This window comes from Peromyscus leucopus, chromosome 6 (genome assembly GCF_004664715.2).
Source record: "Peromyscus leucopus breed LL Stock chromosome 6, UCI_PerLeu_2.1, whole genome shotgun sequence".
NCBI classification, from domain to species: Eukaryota; Metazoa; Chordata; class Mammalia; order Rodentia; family Cricetidae; genus Peromyscus; species Peromyscus leucopus.
This window is the reverse complement of record NC_051068.1, coordinates 96,376,874-96,393,680: the sequence shown is the minus strand read 5'-3', so window position 1 is coordinate 96,393,680 and position 16,807 is coordinate 96,376,874. Positions and strand designations below refer to the sequence as shown.

At 40.2% G+C, this 16,807-nt stretch overlaps 1 protein-coding gene across 3 annotated transcripts in view; it reads left to right on the top strand.

Moving 5' to 3' along the window:
• Ndst3 (N-deacetylase and N-sulfotransferase 3) overlaps positions 1-16,807 on the top strand; it is a 158,758-nt gene that overhangs the window by 67,866 nt on the left and 74,085 nt on the right. For all 3 annotated transcript variants that reach the window (XR_003735816.1, XM_028881474.2, XM_028881473.2), the window contains exons 5-6: positions 10,326-10,511; positions 14,722-14,850. Coding sequence is in view for 2 of the 3 variants with exons in the window: in XM_028881474.2 (XP_028737307.1) it covers positions 10,326-10,511; positions 14,722-14,850 (315 nt within the window). In the remaining variant the exon portion in view is untranslated. The remainder of the gene's footprint in view (positions 1-10,325; positions 10,512-14,721; positions 14,851-16,807) is intronic.

Sequence of the window (16,807 nt, the reverse complement as noted above, 5' to 3'; positions counted from 1 at the left end):
GAAAGGTATGTAAGGCGTGAGGACCAGGAACTAGAGGTTGGTTAAGCTTTTAGGCTTTTAGCAGCAGTTTAGCTGAGATTCATTCTGGATGAGGACTCAGAGGCTTCCAGTCTGAGGAAACAGGACAGCTGAGGAATTGGCAAGGTGAGGTGGCTGTGGCTTGTTCTACTTCTCTGATCTTCCAGCGTTCACCTCAATACGTGGCACCGGGTTTGATTCTATTAATAAGACCTTTTGAAATCCATGCTACAGGTGACTATTCTGGCCACTTTGCCCAAGCCATCCTACTGCAGCCTTCTGAGAGCGGAAGGTACAACCACTGAGCATCTACATGGGGTCAGGTCTGCAAACTCTGGCGCTCACACTCGAAGCATGCCATTGACCCCACTGAGCCATCTCCTCAACCACAGCTTTAGCTTTTTCACGTCTCGTAGCCCCCGTTCCTGCCTTTCCATGATGTCTGATCTTTTGCTCCACTGTATCATTTTCTGTTCTTTTTCAACTGTTCTTCTCCAACTGCCTCCAGATCTTATGCCTATTTTTAGATCATTGTAGCAACTTATCTAATTCCCCGAACCCCCATTCTTTTTTATTTAATTTATGCTCAGACTGGGGAATATTGATTTTTTTAAAAAGTACATTATTCTCTGCTCTCTTATAAATGTAACAAAAAGGTACATTCCAGTCTTGATTCCTAAGGAAATGAAGAAAGAGAAATTGCTGAGCTCCAACTGTGACTCATATATACTTATTTCATGAATTCCCACAGCCATCTATACAGCTGATGATTCCTGCATTACAAAGATCAGAGAATTTGCATAATTTTACTAAGCTCACACAGCTGGTGGAAGCTGGGGCAGAGGCTTTCATCCTGATTTGTCAAGCTCAAAAGCCCATGAGACCACCACAGTTTGTTTAGATGCAGGCCCCAGCACCGTTGACACTAGTGACCGTGATATTTTTAAAACAAATTGAGTGCATCACAGTGTGGCTTTTTATGAAGCTTTCCTCTTGCATAGCCATTTATATGACATGTCATTTGTGGTGTCTATGAAATACCACCAGCATCACTGCCTTGGTAACTACCATGAACACCAGAGGGTGTGCAATAACCATGACAGACCAATGTCTTCACTAGCTTTCTTTTAGGAATATCAAACTACAATTAAAATTAGTGTTATGCAGACTTAAACATCTCTAGCTAGCCAACTGGGTGTGTTTTCTTAAAGATCAAATGTACTTGAAGGGATTCTGGGGATCTGCAACTGTCTTTGAATTGTCTACAGCTTTACTATGTCTTAAAAACCTCCAATGTCCCAATCAAATTCATTGCTTCAAACTCAGAGAAAGCTAGTGTAAACCAAACCCTACAACACATCCGTTGTATCCCCAGCCAATGATCTTTTCAACCATTTAAATATAAAAATAAAGCTTCCTCAATCATATTTCTTTTATATTTCTGAAAGCCCCCCTTCTTGTGTTTCACTTGAGTAAATCTAAACAATTTAAAACAAAACTCAACCTGGTGTATACAGAGTACAAGTGCTCACATGATTCTTCTGAGTGTTCTCAAAAAAGCACATCCTCTAGTGGCATGTTTTCTTAGGAGCCACTCGACACAAATGTGACATTTCCAACATTCTGAAAGAAGCTCCAAGAGAAGGGAAAATATGCCCCGTTAAATGAAAATGTTCATACAATAAATTATTCAGTTACTAGGGAAGATAGAGATAGGCTCAGGCACCTGGCCCTAATAACTTTTAGTGATTGCAAATGGATGAGGCTGAACCAAGGTAGACACATCATGTGGCACCTTTTTAGTACGTGTACTGAAGTTTTAGCTTAACTTTTGTACCTGGTGCTTACTTATGCATTTGTCTTATTAAATACCATTCAAGCTCATCAAATAGCAAAGCTATTCAGTTGTAGTAGGACTGGAAGAGGGTGTATACTGTTGAGAAAGGGGCATTGCTAAGGTCATTGCTACAACCCTATCGTGTATACCAGGGCTGATCCTCAACTCATGTATAAACATAGCATCAGTTATCTTTGCCAAAATATATTTATGGTTGATATCTTCATTTGTTCAGCTTTCTAGATTACAGTGCTAACTTAAACCTTTATTAAATACTGTTGATCATGATAGTGTCCTTTATGCATGTGTGCCCTTACATAAAAATTCTGAGGTTTGGGGAGAGGGACACAGAAGTAACAGTGGAAGGATTCTTTTAACTCATATATTTTTTAATTTTTAAATTAAAATATGACTATATCATTTCCTCCTCCCCTCCCCTACCTCTAAGTCTTTTCATATGCCATATATGTGCTATGTATAGTAAAGACGTCCTCTTTGCCAGCAGCCAGCCTGCTTCTCAGCACTGGCCAACAGCCTCTGCTTCTTCTCCTTCTTGTCGCTGGCTTATGGTTGTAGGAAAGCTTAAACAGCTGCTGGTTGCTGGTCCAGTGCCTAAGTGAATGGGCTCATTGCAGGAAGAGCTTGCAGACACTTACAGGTGGCGTCTCTTGCAGCTGGTTGTGGATGGTGAGATCTCCCTCGCCTTGGGTGGCCTATCTAATGCCAAATTTCTTGAGCCTTTTCTTAAACAGATTCACTACCTTTTTGTCCTGGGCTTCTTTAGGACAGCAGGGGATGGGGTCACTTTCTCGCCTTAGCTCTCTTCCCTTTGAGCATCATGCTTGGCTGGAGAAGATGAAATTGTCATCTGCATTGCCCCAACAGTGGGAAGAGAAGAGGTTGAGGTGTGGTATGGATAAACAGTCTACCCAGGACACTGTTCAGTAAAGCACATGGACACAAGGCCCAGGACTCAGCCCAGGCTATCTCCCCATACCCAGCTGCATGTCTTTGGGTCCCTGTGACACTGAGAATCTCATTCTCTTGCATTTGTATTTTTGGATACTGAAAGAATAGGAGCCCTTTCTTATCATTGAGTTAAAGACCGTACCATGTTTCTCAAAGGTGTTGCTTCAGAATGGTAGGGTCACACTTCTACTTTATGAGCTACTATAATGCCTTTCTACCTTACAAGATCTCATTATTAATTCCACTAACACCTTTATCCAAGGGTTTTTGTTAATTTCATTATTGTAGCATGTTTTCGTTCTCCAGACAGCAAGACAAAGAACGTTAACTTCTGGAGGTTTCTGGGTCTGTGTGAGTATTACCATTCAGGGAATAAGCCTCAAATCCCAGTTTTTATTAAGGTTTCACTACGTCAGCTTGATGGATTGACTCACTGTCCTTGTGACCAAACTCACTCTCCCACTCTCCCCTCTTGCCCGGAGGTCAACTCTATTACCCGCCTCAGTGCTCCACTCTCTAATTACATGGTTGGTCCTTCGGGCCTGACAGGTTCCATTCTAAGCATAGACTCAAATGTGATGCCAGGTTTGCCTTGTCATGAGCAACAAAGTCCCTATTTGGGGCTTTGGGAAATTGGGACAAGGATTTAGGGGTTGCCTCCCAGGAGCCTAAAATGAGGAAGAGCAAGCAAATTATTCATACCATGGCTGCCAACAGACTCTAAATCCTTAAGGCAAATTCATTCAAAACAGCATTGTCATCAGAGCAGGGCTTTCACATACTAGCCAGAGTAGACAGCCATTTGTACTACAAATTGAAGAGCATATATAAGAAAGGCAGCGGTGTGCAGTAGCCAGACCTACAAATTACTGACCAATTGTTTATGAATGTGTCATAACTCCTGTAAAACCTGACTGGGAAAGTATGCTTGTTTAAGATTAAACCAAAAATTAAAAATAATGAATTAATATTTAGCATCTCAACATAAAAATCATTTATAAAAGCACAAAGATAAAATGAAATCAATATAAAATTTAATTTAATATAATTTTTAAAGACAGGTTGATTTTGAACTTGCAGTCATCGTGAATCTTCAGAGTGCTGGGGTTGTGGGATGTATCACTGTACCCTAAGGGGAATGGTATTTTTATTTTATTTTTTGTTAAATTTTTTATATTTATTTTATATACAAACCATAGTTTTCCCTCCCTCCTCTCCTCCCACCCCCTCTCTCTACCTCTTTCTACCCTGCCACCATCTACTCTTCATCCATCTCCATTCAGAAAGGGTAAGGCCTCCCGTCAAAGTCAACAGCATGGCATATTAAACTGAGGCAGGACCAAGCTCCTCACCCCCTGCAACAAGGCTAAGGGAGGCATCTCACCATAAGGAATAGGTTCCAAAAAGCCTGCTCATGTGACAGGTCCTGGTCCCATTGCTAGGGGTCCCACAAACAGGCCAAGCTACACAACTGTCACCCACATGCAGAGGGCATAGGTAGGTGCCATGTAGGCTCCCTAACTTTTGGTCTAGAGTCCCTGACCTCCCATGAGCTCTGGTCAGCTGTCTCTGTCGATTTCCTCATTATGATCTTGACCCCCCCCCTTGCTCATATAATCCCTCCCTCTCTTCAACAGGACTCCCAGAGCTCGGCCCAGTGCTTGGCTGTGGATCTCTGCATCTGTCTGCTTCTATCATTTACTGGATAAAGCCTCTATGATGACAATTAGAGTAGTCTCCAATCTGATTATAAAAGAAGGCCAGTTCAAGCACCCTCTCCACTATTGCTAGGAGTCTTAGCTGGGGTCATCCTTGTGGATTCCTGGGAGCTTCCCTGGCACCAGAGGGAATAATATTTTTAATCTGAAACTTAGTGATTGCTTGTACAATTTGTTTATTTCACATTTGGTTGTGAAAAAAAATAAAGTTCCTTGGCTAGTTATCTTCCAAGAATTTTAATTTTAAACTATATCAAAAATACCATCACTTGTTATAGAAATTGTTCTAGTATTTAACAGTCTTAGCACACTGACCAAACCCTAACTCTTCAACCCAGAGATAGATCCTGAATTACCTGGTTATTACCTGAATTACACTGTATTTTGTTCAGTTTCCTTGAACAGTCTTCACATACATTGGTCCACTCTAACAACAGCCACTGCCATTCTATACTTACCCTCAGTCATCCCTGCTGCTACAGTCTCCTCTTTGGGTACAATAGGTCCTGTAGGTACTCAGAACCTGAAATGTGTATTTGGGCTATCCATTTTACCTTAGGAAAAACAAACTGTCTTTAAATGCTCCTTGTATTCAAGAAATATCTTCGAGAAATCGTGTGTGTGTGTGTGTGTGTGTGTGTGTGTGTGTGTGTGTGAATTATATGAAGAGAATATACTCAAACCTTGATTCTAATCTTATTTTCCAAATATGCTCCCATCTTCTAGATAAGTGTACTCTGTGAAACAGTATCTCCAACAGCCACAATCCTAAAGGAAGTCATTTTTAAAAAAAAAAATCAAAGAAAAAGAGCCTTCTTCCCTAGAAACAGCACCATAATACGAAGATTAAATAGAAGGAAACTTTACCTCAAATTCATGCAAATTGCAAATTTGAATCTCAGTGTTGTGAGGTAGTTAACCAAAGCATGACTTCTATATTCTGAGAAAATGGGACATTCCAACCGAAACAGAGAGCAGAAAAGCATCTAGAAGTTTCCCAAAGTACGTTGCTGCAGTTTCCGGCTGTTTTCTCTGTAGACAACAGAGTATCTAACAGATTGTAGACTGCCACTGCGGGCTTAGAAATTTCAATAGTCTACAGATTTACTTCTCTCTGAAATTGGAAAAAAAAAAAAACAGTGGGCTATCTAGCCATGGATGGGAAAAGCTAAGTTTCTTCTATTCAGAAAGATTGAAACTGAGATAAGCACTTAAGTAAAACACGATTCTTAATCACCAGCAAGAGTTTAAGTAAGTAAGTACTATCAGCATCAGTACTTTGGTAATGAAGTGAATGTGTTGTTTGAATACTTAAATATTGATTTGGTTTTCTTCCTTCTTTTAGTCTTTGAGGGGATTTTACTAAGGACTACAGCATTATTTGCCTTTTAAGTTATCTTTACATTATCTGTTTGGAAAATCTTGAATGATAAGAAAAGTTTTGTAATGTTACATCTTTTATCATAAAACATTACTATTTTGAAATTTATATATCTAAATTTTGCCTCTAAAACAATAATTTCAACTAGTTTCAAACATGTTTGCAAGTATTATTTATGCAGTTATTAAAATTTCTCAGTGAGTTACCTCATGTCTGTACTTCAGATAAACTGACAGTTGAGCTAAGACCACTGAGAAGGTGAAAAATTAAAAAGAGAAGAGGTGGGCAGTGTCAGCACCGTTTTCACACTTGTTCACAGATGCTTGTCTCTTGTTTGCAGTTGGTAAGACAATGAGCCGCCAAGAGTGGTGAACAAACAGAACCCAGACTTCTTAGAGTCAGTGCTCAGTGCAGAAGAGGCTCAAAGAAACAATTATTTACAAAATGATGCTGTGTCACCATGAAAAACAAAGGCTAATCATCAGGAGTCATTTTATTGCTAAGTTTCATTAGAAGAATAATAGTAGTAGGTATTCTGCCTAGGCCCATGACTTACCTAGTCTCAGATTCTTGGCCATTTTAGCATTGTTGTGTATGGGTTCAACCTTACAGGAGGGACGTTAAATACGATCACAAGGTGGTTGATTAATCCCATAATATGTGTGCCACTGTTGGGCCATTGTATCTTGTATGCAAGTCTATTCTGTAGATTTACTCAGAAGTAAGTCTAGGAAGCTACACAGAGTGGTGTGTGCCTTCAATCCCAGCACTCAGAAGGCAGAGGCAGGCAGATCTATGAGTCTGAGGTCAACCTGGTCTACACAGTGAGTTTCGGGGCAGCCACAGCAATATAAAGAGACCCTGTCTCAAAAAGGAAAAACAGAAAGATTCAGAATAGCATGGCACCGGGGTAGGAAAGAGTTTGGTGAATGTCAGGAAAGGTTAACACGATGAAAGAGTAGACAAGGCGTGAACAATGAAAGGCCCAATTTAAGGAGCAAGGGTTATATGATGCAGAGATCATGATCTGGCTATAACTTTGTATTTCAGTGCCAGGGACTGCCTGGAAGATTTTAAATAGAAAGTCATATGATCATAATTGAGTCTGTCAAATATTACTTTGGCTACTATACTATATGGAGAATGGTTTGGAAGAAGGCAAATGAGAGGAGACAATGTATAGAATATTAGAAACCTATACCAAATTGCCATAAGTAGCAGTGTACTGGGCGACTGTGGTAAACATAGGGAAGAGTAGACATATTTAAGGTTTTTCACTAGTTGCAGTATTCATAGGACATGATAATGGGCTATATTTAGGAGCACTGGGTACAGATTTGGTACGATGTGTTTATGTAGCCCTTATATAAAATCATTTCTAAGGGACCTACTCTACCAGAGAGCTTTGTGAAATGGTTGCAATTGGATGGGCCCAAAGGAAATGCCCCCACACACACACAAAGAAGACATGAGATATGACCCCCAAATCCACAGGAGAGGTAGAGAAAAGGAGATTGTATCTTTTAGTAATTAATTAATAAATGAAGGTTCAAAACTGTCATGGTTTCCAGGTAAAGTTGTGTGTTCAGATCACCACACACAAGAGCATTAGAGATGGGGTCAAAACAATCAGCAGGACTCATAGAGTGTGTCATGTTGCAAGAACCATTCGAAATGTGTCCCACATATGAATTACTGGCTTCTCAACACTTTGAGCTATGTGACCTTCTGTGCAATAGGATAGAAAATGGGGCTAGGGATTCGATGTGGTCAGTTTTTCTCACAAATGTAAGAGAGTAAATGTGAGTGTGAAAATGCCCCATCACTGCACCAGACTGCAAAGAAAAGGCAAAACTTTAATAACTAAAGCTAGCAAACAAACAAACAAACAAATAAAATCTGTATAGACCATAGTGGTCAAACATTCTTCAAGAATTCAAAAGAAGGAAATATCCTTTACATGTGAAATCATCTTTTTGTTATACATCCAGTGTCCTGGAATCACAAGAGTGCTTGGCAAACATTGAAAAACTCCCTTGACCTTTAGATCAACATCATTGCTTGTGAATCCCTGGGTATTTGGAGTTTGTAATAGAGCTCTGGCTGTTGTGGATTGCTTCTTCACAAAGATCTCCAAGAAGTTCTTAACATGTAATTGTTCCTTGTTTTCTTTCAAACTTTTTTTAATGGAAATCCATTTTCTTTTGTCTGATCTTTTAAGTTGCACCCCTATTCTTCAACCATTTGCAATTGATAGTTTAGTAACCTTTTCTAACAAAATTACATATTGATTCACAATTCTTAGTGGAAGAAATTGCCTTAATCTGAATTATTTAAAACTAGAGGGGGAAGCAAGGAGGTATTTCACTTCTATTTGAATGAAGTCTGCTGTGGGATGGTCTGTATATCAAATGCTCTGATTGGTCAATAAATAAAACACTGATTGGCCAGTGGCCAGGCAGGAAGTATAGGCGGGACTAACAAAAAGGAGAATTGAGAGAACAGAAAGGTGTGAGGAGACACTGCGAGCCGCCGCCATGACAAACAGCATGTGAAGATGCCAGTAAGCCACGAGCCACATGGCAAGGTATAGATTTATAGAAATGGATTAATTTAAGATATAAGAACAGTTAGCAAGAATCCTGCCACAGCCATACAGTTTGTAAGCAATATAAGTCTCTGTGTTTACTTGGTTGGGTCTGAGCGGCTGTGAGACTGGCTGGTGACAGAGATTTGTACTGACTGTGGGCAAGGCAGGAAAACTCTAGCTACAGAAGTCCTAAATTATATGGTAATGATTGCATACATATTGAAATGTCTACAGAAGTTGAAAATAAAAGAAAAAGTGTCAATCCTTCCCAGTAATCCTGCAGTCTGTCTCTTGCATGCTCCCTGTCTCATCTCTGTTTCCATCAGCATCAATGTGTAGCTCTCAGTTCTAGCATCCTTACTAGAGAGGACTTATGGAAGTTTTGAATAGTGAGTAAAGGTCCTGAAAGGAAGTGAAATTAGGGATGTAATGAGCCCCTCACTGAGAGGTGGTAATGCCTGGCAGCCAGCTTTCTAGTGTATAGATGCTACATGTGTGTCTCTCCCCTTTTGGATGTTCTCTGGGTTGAGAAACAAAGATGGCTGTATCCCTTTGCCTTCCATTTCTATTTGTAGCACACTTTGTCAAGGCAGTCTATTTGACAGCCTGATACTATGATTGTCTGTGTGAAATTGCTCTTTGGTGTGAAGAAAACCATGACTAATTCAAAGAAAGATTATTTCAGTGGAATCTTTGAAAGTTGTCAAGCAATTGGAAAATACAAACAGAAAGCAAAACAAATCATTCAGGAAAAAATATCCGTCAATATTAAAACCTTGGGTGTTCTTATAAAAGACTGATTTCACACCTTGTGTCTGGGAAACCGACTCTATACCAAGAGTAATAGAAGAGGATTCATGGTCCACCTGAAGCTGAGAACAATTACAATGATTCTGAGTTGACCCAAATCCTCTCCAAAATAAGCTAGTATCCATTGGGATTTGGCAGGACCTGGACAGGACCAGTAGTTAAGGAACACCTTGACCCATCATTAGTCACTTCCTCAGTATATATTGTGCATGTGTAGTTTGGAAGGTATTTGTTTCTAGCTGGTATCATTTTATACATATGATAGTTTAATTTAAAAGTCATGTAAATTCCCATATTATTTATCTCTTTGGGTACCTTCTGCTTGAAAGATGAGGACTTCTAAAACAAACAAACAAACAAACAAACAAAAACTCTATAAAATTTCCTACAGTTTGCAATCAAATCTATGTGCTTCTACTGAGATTTCATTGTGTTACTGCTGCACATGCTGAGGCTTCAATAGAAATATAGCAGACTTGGTAGAAAGTACAGCAGACACTATAAGATCCTTGGAGCAGGCCAGTTAAAGTTGGAAGTTTCGTCATTCTTTGTGTCCAGTGGAATGGGCTGAATGTTGTTTATAGAAAGTATTTGTTATTTAATTTTTTGAAATTGTGATCAATGGAAAGAACAGATAGCCAAGAATGTGTTAAGTGGAGTGCAATGTTTTGTCCATCCTGCCACCACCCAGTTACTAACGCAGTAAGAAGGTTGGCTGACAGCATCCAACTTCAAGAATTCTAATGGTCTTAATAGATGCCATTTTAATTCCACCAAACAATAACTGATGATAGATTTAAACATGTGTATTTATAGTACATTTCAAAACCCTAAATTAAAACTATAATCAAGACAAATCTTAGTCCTAGCATGGCTGAAGCAGGAGAATCACTGTGAATTCACAGTAAGTTCAGGGTTGGGCTGTGCAGTGAGACTCTAGAGAGGAGAAGAAACCAAAGGACAAACCTTCCCATGTTCTAATGAGAGTTTGCTTGGTCTTAGGAGCACGGCATTCCTACCGACATGGGCTACGCAGTGTCCCCTCACCACTCCGGCGTCTACCCTGTCCACGTTCAGCTTTACGAGGCCTGGAAGAAGGTTTGGAATATTAAAATCACCAGCACTGAAGAATATCCTCACCTGAAACCGGCTAGGTATCGGAGAGGCTTCATCCACAAAAACATCATGGTGAGCTCCTGCATGTGTAGGATTTGGCTAGTTCGTCCAGATGACAGCACACACGCACAGGCAGAGAAAAAGGAGAGCAAAGCGTGACTCAGGAGAGGGCGTGCTTTGTGAAGAGTGTTGTTATACCTAAGGAAGGGGTTCTTGTGATAGCTGTGTCTTCCTGTTCAATAGAACTCTGAAAAAATAAAATAAAAAGCTTCTTTTCCTGTCACTCCTGCTGGCAAGCAATCTCTGGTGTAAAAAATACCAGGAAAACATTACATCAAAGTTACAAATAATTTTAGACTATCATTTCTTACAAAAGTCATGTAGTAGTTCAAAGTCATGGCAGCTCTCCATATATGGTCCATCCTGCGCTTTTATAAGCTGGCCGAGTTGCACCTCTTTACCATACCAGGTCCCCCAAAACACTGCAGTGTGTATAGAAAAAAGCCACATGTGAGGTCATGACTTGTTGCCAGATGCCAGAGAACAAATGGCCCTGAGTTAAACTGATGCATGTGAACAGATATGTGCTCTCAGATATCTAGAGCAGGGGCAGCTGACTTCTTTCCACACAATTTTCCAATGTCTGCCAAAAGTCAAGTGGATGATGGCATCTAACTTGGATCAACCCCCATTTCAATGTGTCCCTCAACAAGAAAAATGCTGTAAATGCTAGATGAGGGTATAATGGACACCTTCTTCTCTCAGCTTGCCCTTCCTTGGCACTCAAAATGAATTTATCATCTGGCCAGCTTTCTGATGAGAGAGAGTTCTAAAAGCCTGCACAAGGTCATAATTTAAAAGACGCACTTTTGCTAGTGTGATGTCATAGGCAGCCCCACAGTGGTGAACGTCAGTCTCTGGAGACTGTATTCAACATGGTTCTGTCTTGTTTCTGCCTCTGCCCAAAGGACTTCATTTCCCATACCTCCTCAAAACTGTATTTTGCCTGTGTTGCAAATGCATGCATGTTGCAGATAACCAGAGCTCAGGCAGATTTCCTGTTGACACAATTACACCTGTCATTCTGCTTTCACGTGGATTTGATTCACGTGCCCCTGCATGAGAATTTCCAGATGAAAAGTGTTCAGCAGGCTATAGACTATGCAGGAAGAGAGACGGGATATCACCAGGAGCCATACAAACAGACATACAAATTGAGAACTGGAGAGCCGAATGCCCTCCTAATAGAGATGGGAAGGAAAGAGCTAGGGACTGAGCCATGAACCCTAAATCTTACACCAGACCCATATTTTCTAACTGAAGTGAAATCATCCATTAATTAAAATCAAAAGACTTTAGGGTATTCTTTTTCCTTCCAAGCCATCATTGATCCTGCTATCACTAGTTCAGTTACATAATCCAAACTTCCCACTAGGACTTCTAAACCTTCTCTGAGTTCTAGTCCCTTTAGAGTACCTTCATTTGTTCTCCGGCAGCCACTGATCTTAAACTCGCTGCTTGGTTTTCGTGTTGACTGTGGTACAGGCTCCCACTTGGTAAATCTTCACCTTCTGCCCACCATTCAGTGAAGGCTAACATGTAGGCAGTGCCAGCCCTTGACTCCTCCCGACCTCTCTAACCTTCCAAGTCTCAGCTGTTCCCACACTCTTTAATGCATCCTTTACAGATGGAACATGCTCAGCAGCACACCTGCATTTCTGTCTTCCACGGCCCATCATGGAACACTCTGTTGACTGGGAATGGCTTCCCAGGCACACTCTGCCTCTTCTTATCCCAGCTAACCTTCATTTTAACTTGTGTAACTAATGGAAGCACTGTGGTTCTCCTCTGAACTCGTGTGTTCCATGGGGACACAAAGCCTCTCTGTTGGGCACGTTTTATCCTCACACATAAGGAATGAATAGAAAACTAAGTTTTGAACTCTGAACCCTGGTCATTAAATGAGACCCTCTGGATAGACACAGAGGCCTGTGAGCAGCAGGACTCACACTCTCTCTACACACTGTGCGCAAAGGGAGCCCCAGGAGTAGGCCTCTCTAGTCGGAGTGTACCCCCCTAACATACACAATGGCCAGCAGTCTTGGGTCACCTCACCGTTGGCAGAGTTGCCTGTTGGAAGCCTTTCCAGGCATTCTATTGGTGTGCCTTAAGATGTTTTGACTGAGATTTCACCGTTGCCCAAGAACTGTCAGGCACTACAAAGATGACAGTTTGCAAGTCTGAATTTCACAGTGTTACACTACCACCCTTCTCTGAGGGGCAGTCCATATTAAAATGCCTTGGAAAAGTTTCTCATTCCATCTGTAGCATAAGAGCTGTTTCAGGAAATGTGTTCATCTCCCTATAGCTGTATCTCGAATCAAGACAATGGAAGAGGACCCTGATCCCTGCTCCAGCCTGTCTGCTAGCCTCCCATGGGGGCCCACTGAGGCCCTAAGACTCAGAGTAAAGGCCTCCCCTTTACTCTTTTCAAACTCACAGAATTTAAGAAAAAAAAAATTCAAGTTTCTTCACAGTTGTATCCACTTAACCAAATGACCTGGACAGGCGAACTTCCTGGACAGCCCTGCATGTTCTATGCAAGATAAACTAAATCCTGAAAGTGATTGATTTGAAGTCATTCACTTTTAAAATGTAGCAGGACCCCGGCACTTAATCACATGTAGACATTTTCTTATTTAGTTTTGGATACTCATCCTTACCCTGATATATTGTTAATACTATTTTTAGTAATTTTTTTAAGAATTCCATGGACTTTATTTTAGTCATACCCCTGATAAATTTTATATCCTCTCAGAATAGAACACACACACACACACACACACACACACACACACACACACACACACATTTCTCTTCTACATGAACTAGCATAGAATTTAGAGCAAATATTTGCCAAATTCATTAGTAAAGATTATAAATGGCTTTAACTGACATGAAATTACATGTCAAGTTATTGATAGTAAACATATCTGAAACAGTTGGAATTTTTTGGTTGTGGTTTTGTGTACAGCATTATAACAGCTTATGATGTTTTCAGGCATGAAAAAACCCTGAGCTAATAAGCATTGGATTTAAACTAAAATGCTTTAACTGATCAAAGTAAAATAGCTTTCTCACTGTGTATGTTTTAGCAAAATGAGTGAGATATATAGAGTCTTGACTGACTCAGAAATATCTGATGCACTAATTGAGCTGAGAATTATATTTCCTGGGAAAACTTCTAAGTAGAGTGGAACCTCTCCCAGTGCTGTTTAAACTAATGGAAAAGAAGTCGTATATACATAGAAAGCTGAAAACCTGGAAGTCTTCAACAGGTAGTGTTTACAAAGCAGTCAGTGAACCAAAATGTTTTGGGTTAAGGCAATAAAAATGATGATTTGTTTCCTTAAAGCAATGAGCAGAATGCCTGACTACATGGTGTTGAAAGCCGCTCAGCTTCCCACACACGCTCATGGGTTGGCTGTGTCTTCAAGTGCGGCGAGCAGAGGCCACTGTGGGTCTCACTGTGTGACTGAGCTGAAAACAGCAAAACTTCTTTTATCAGTGCACTTTCATGTAAGAAATCTGGACCTGGGGGGGGGGGGGCGCGGTGCAAAAAGACCTCATCACAGATGTGGACATTGGAAGCAAAGGATGAAAAGACCTTCTGCTAAGTGACCATTTGTCATTCTGTTTGTTACACTTTCTAAAGCTAACTGCTAAACAGATACACTCTCACTTTGGGATCTGGCAGCCTTCACACTTGGAAGCTGGGGTCCCTTTGCTGCAGTGTTTTTCAAGCTAGAGCAGAAAATGAACTGTTGCTTTGAAAGGTTTATCCTGTTTAAAATGCCACTTTCTAAGAAGTACCTTGTTAATACCTGACTTCATTTCCAAATGTGTGGCAGAAGGACTTACCCCCATTTTACCAATGAGGTTTATACACAATTCCAGTATTTTAAAGTCTTGCTTAATTTTATTTCTTATGGTGCTAAAACATATTAGACCCTGTAATAAAAGTACTAACTTTGAGACTTAAAATAGAGAAATGGCTAAAATAATTCAAAGTTTATTTCAGTTTTAATTATTTCTTTAATTTCCCTGACTGTCCCTTCTGCTTTATGAGATCTTTTCACTCCCAACAGTGGAGGGTTCTTCCAGGTCCCAGCTAGAGCTCAATAAATACCACCTTTATATCCTCTTCCATGAGGAAAAAGCAAGTTAAGACTCAATAAAGATAAACTAGAGCTCTCTCCTTACGTGGCCATCTTTTCTTCAGGTTCTTCCAAGGCAAACCTGTGGGCTCTTCACTCACACAATTTTCTACAAAGAATATCCAGGAGGTCCCAAGGAACTGGACAAGAGTATTCATGGAGGGGAGCTCTTTTTCACTGTGGTTCTCAACCCAGTAAGTACCTAAGAGTTGCTCTTAAAACAAATCATGTTTAAAACGACAAGGTGCATAAAAATTACCTTGAGGAAGAAACAGGGAATTGGGTAGTTACCAGTCAAGTAGTGTGAAGCTTGCTGCTCTCCTCCCTCCCTCCTCCTCCTCCTCCCTCCTCCTCCTCCTCCCTCCTCCTCCTCCCTCCTCCTCCCTCTTTACCTCCTCCCTCCTCCTCCTCTCCTCCTCTCACACCTCTCTCCTCTCTGTCCTCTGACCCTTCCCTTTTCTTTCACTGTTCTCTCTTCCTCTTTCTCTATTTCTCCCCTTTTCTCTCTCTCCCTTTCTCCTCTCTGATACAAGAAAGCACAGATTTTGTCAGTACAAAGAAAGGAGCTGGATAACTGCCTCTGTCATTCTCCATCCGTGCTCAGGTCTGCCCTGCTGGGTTACAGAGCATCTCTGATTAATGGTGGGATGCTCTTTCTCCTTCACTTCTTTATACTAGCATATCAGCAATGCAGTGAGCCACTGGCAAATTAATTTTCCTGGAGGTGCGTGTCATAAAGTCGTGTGGTGAAAGAAAAGCTATTGAAGTGAGCTGCAGAAGGAAAAGGCTGTTAGTGGTTTTCTTCCATGAAAGAGAACAGAAAAAAAATAGAGATAAATTTTTTTTAAACAGGATGAAAGTTGGATAAGATAGAAATAAATAATAAAATTTGAGTCTTAGTTTGACCTTAATTTTACAGGCTCTATAAATAAAATTGCAAGTATTTTTTATCATCTACTCTATTCAAAAGCATATCTATATTTTAGAAGCTAGAAAATGAGATAGATGAAAAGGTAGCTCAATCTTTGATGGCATCTGCATGAGTTCACGCCTCAGGGTCCTTTGTGACTTTCAGCCTTTAGGAAGGTTATCAAACTTCTGAACCCTCCCCAAGCAGATATATGCTCCACAAATAACCCCCTCTTCTAGATTACCTATATTTTGGGTTACTCTGTATGGATTTCTTATCTTTTTGCCCAATTTAACCAATAATGTGCAGGGTAAAGGAAGTTTGCCAGTGTGTGCTTTTAAACCAAAGACCTGTGAGATGCTAACAACTTTATCAATGGTTTTCAGACCCTTGAATATGTATTCTGCAAGATTCTGATGGAGCAATGTAGTCTGTGTGACTGTCTAGCCATTGGTGATTTAATAGTTGAAAACCTCCTGATATTATTGTCTCTGAACCAAATGATCTCTACTCATCACAGAAGAAATTTAAAGATCAGTCACTCATATATTATGAACTTATATTAATTTTTACCTATTATCTGATAAGTAATGTTTTTCATTAATAAAAAACACATAAATTTTTAAACTAGAAATATTAACAGCGAGGTTATGTTGGCCTTGGTGCCAGTTTAGGCTAACATATAAATTTTCCTTTCTAGATTGGAAAACTTTCCAAAGATAATTATTTTCAGTTTACAAAAAATTGGCCCAAATTAACTAGGAGCTTTTGTCATATACCATGGGATAGACAATGGTCTGAGATGATTCATCTGGTATACAAGGCCCAATCTAGAGTAGAAATTCTCTTTCCCTGGTAGAGAAAGGTGCTTCTGAAGTCAACATTAGACTCTCGCCATGAGGGCGTGTGCTATCCTTAGTGATGTCTGCCTGGATAACCAAAGGGAGGAATGGAGCATGCTTCCAAGAATTCTCATTCCAAAATTAAATGGTCCAAGACAGCCATGTTCACACTTCAAAACCTCCAGCTTCAGTGAAGCATCTATGACATTAGCAGATGACATGTTTTATTAGGTCAGAATGAGAATGAAAAACTCTTTATCAGATCATAGGATGTGTTAGCTGTAAGAAAGATGGAAATTTTAATGATAGTGGGTTTGAAAGATGGACTGCTGGATGATCACATAATAACACAGGCCTTAATTAAATGTAGTATTTTCTAAAAATACTAAGTGATTGTTG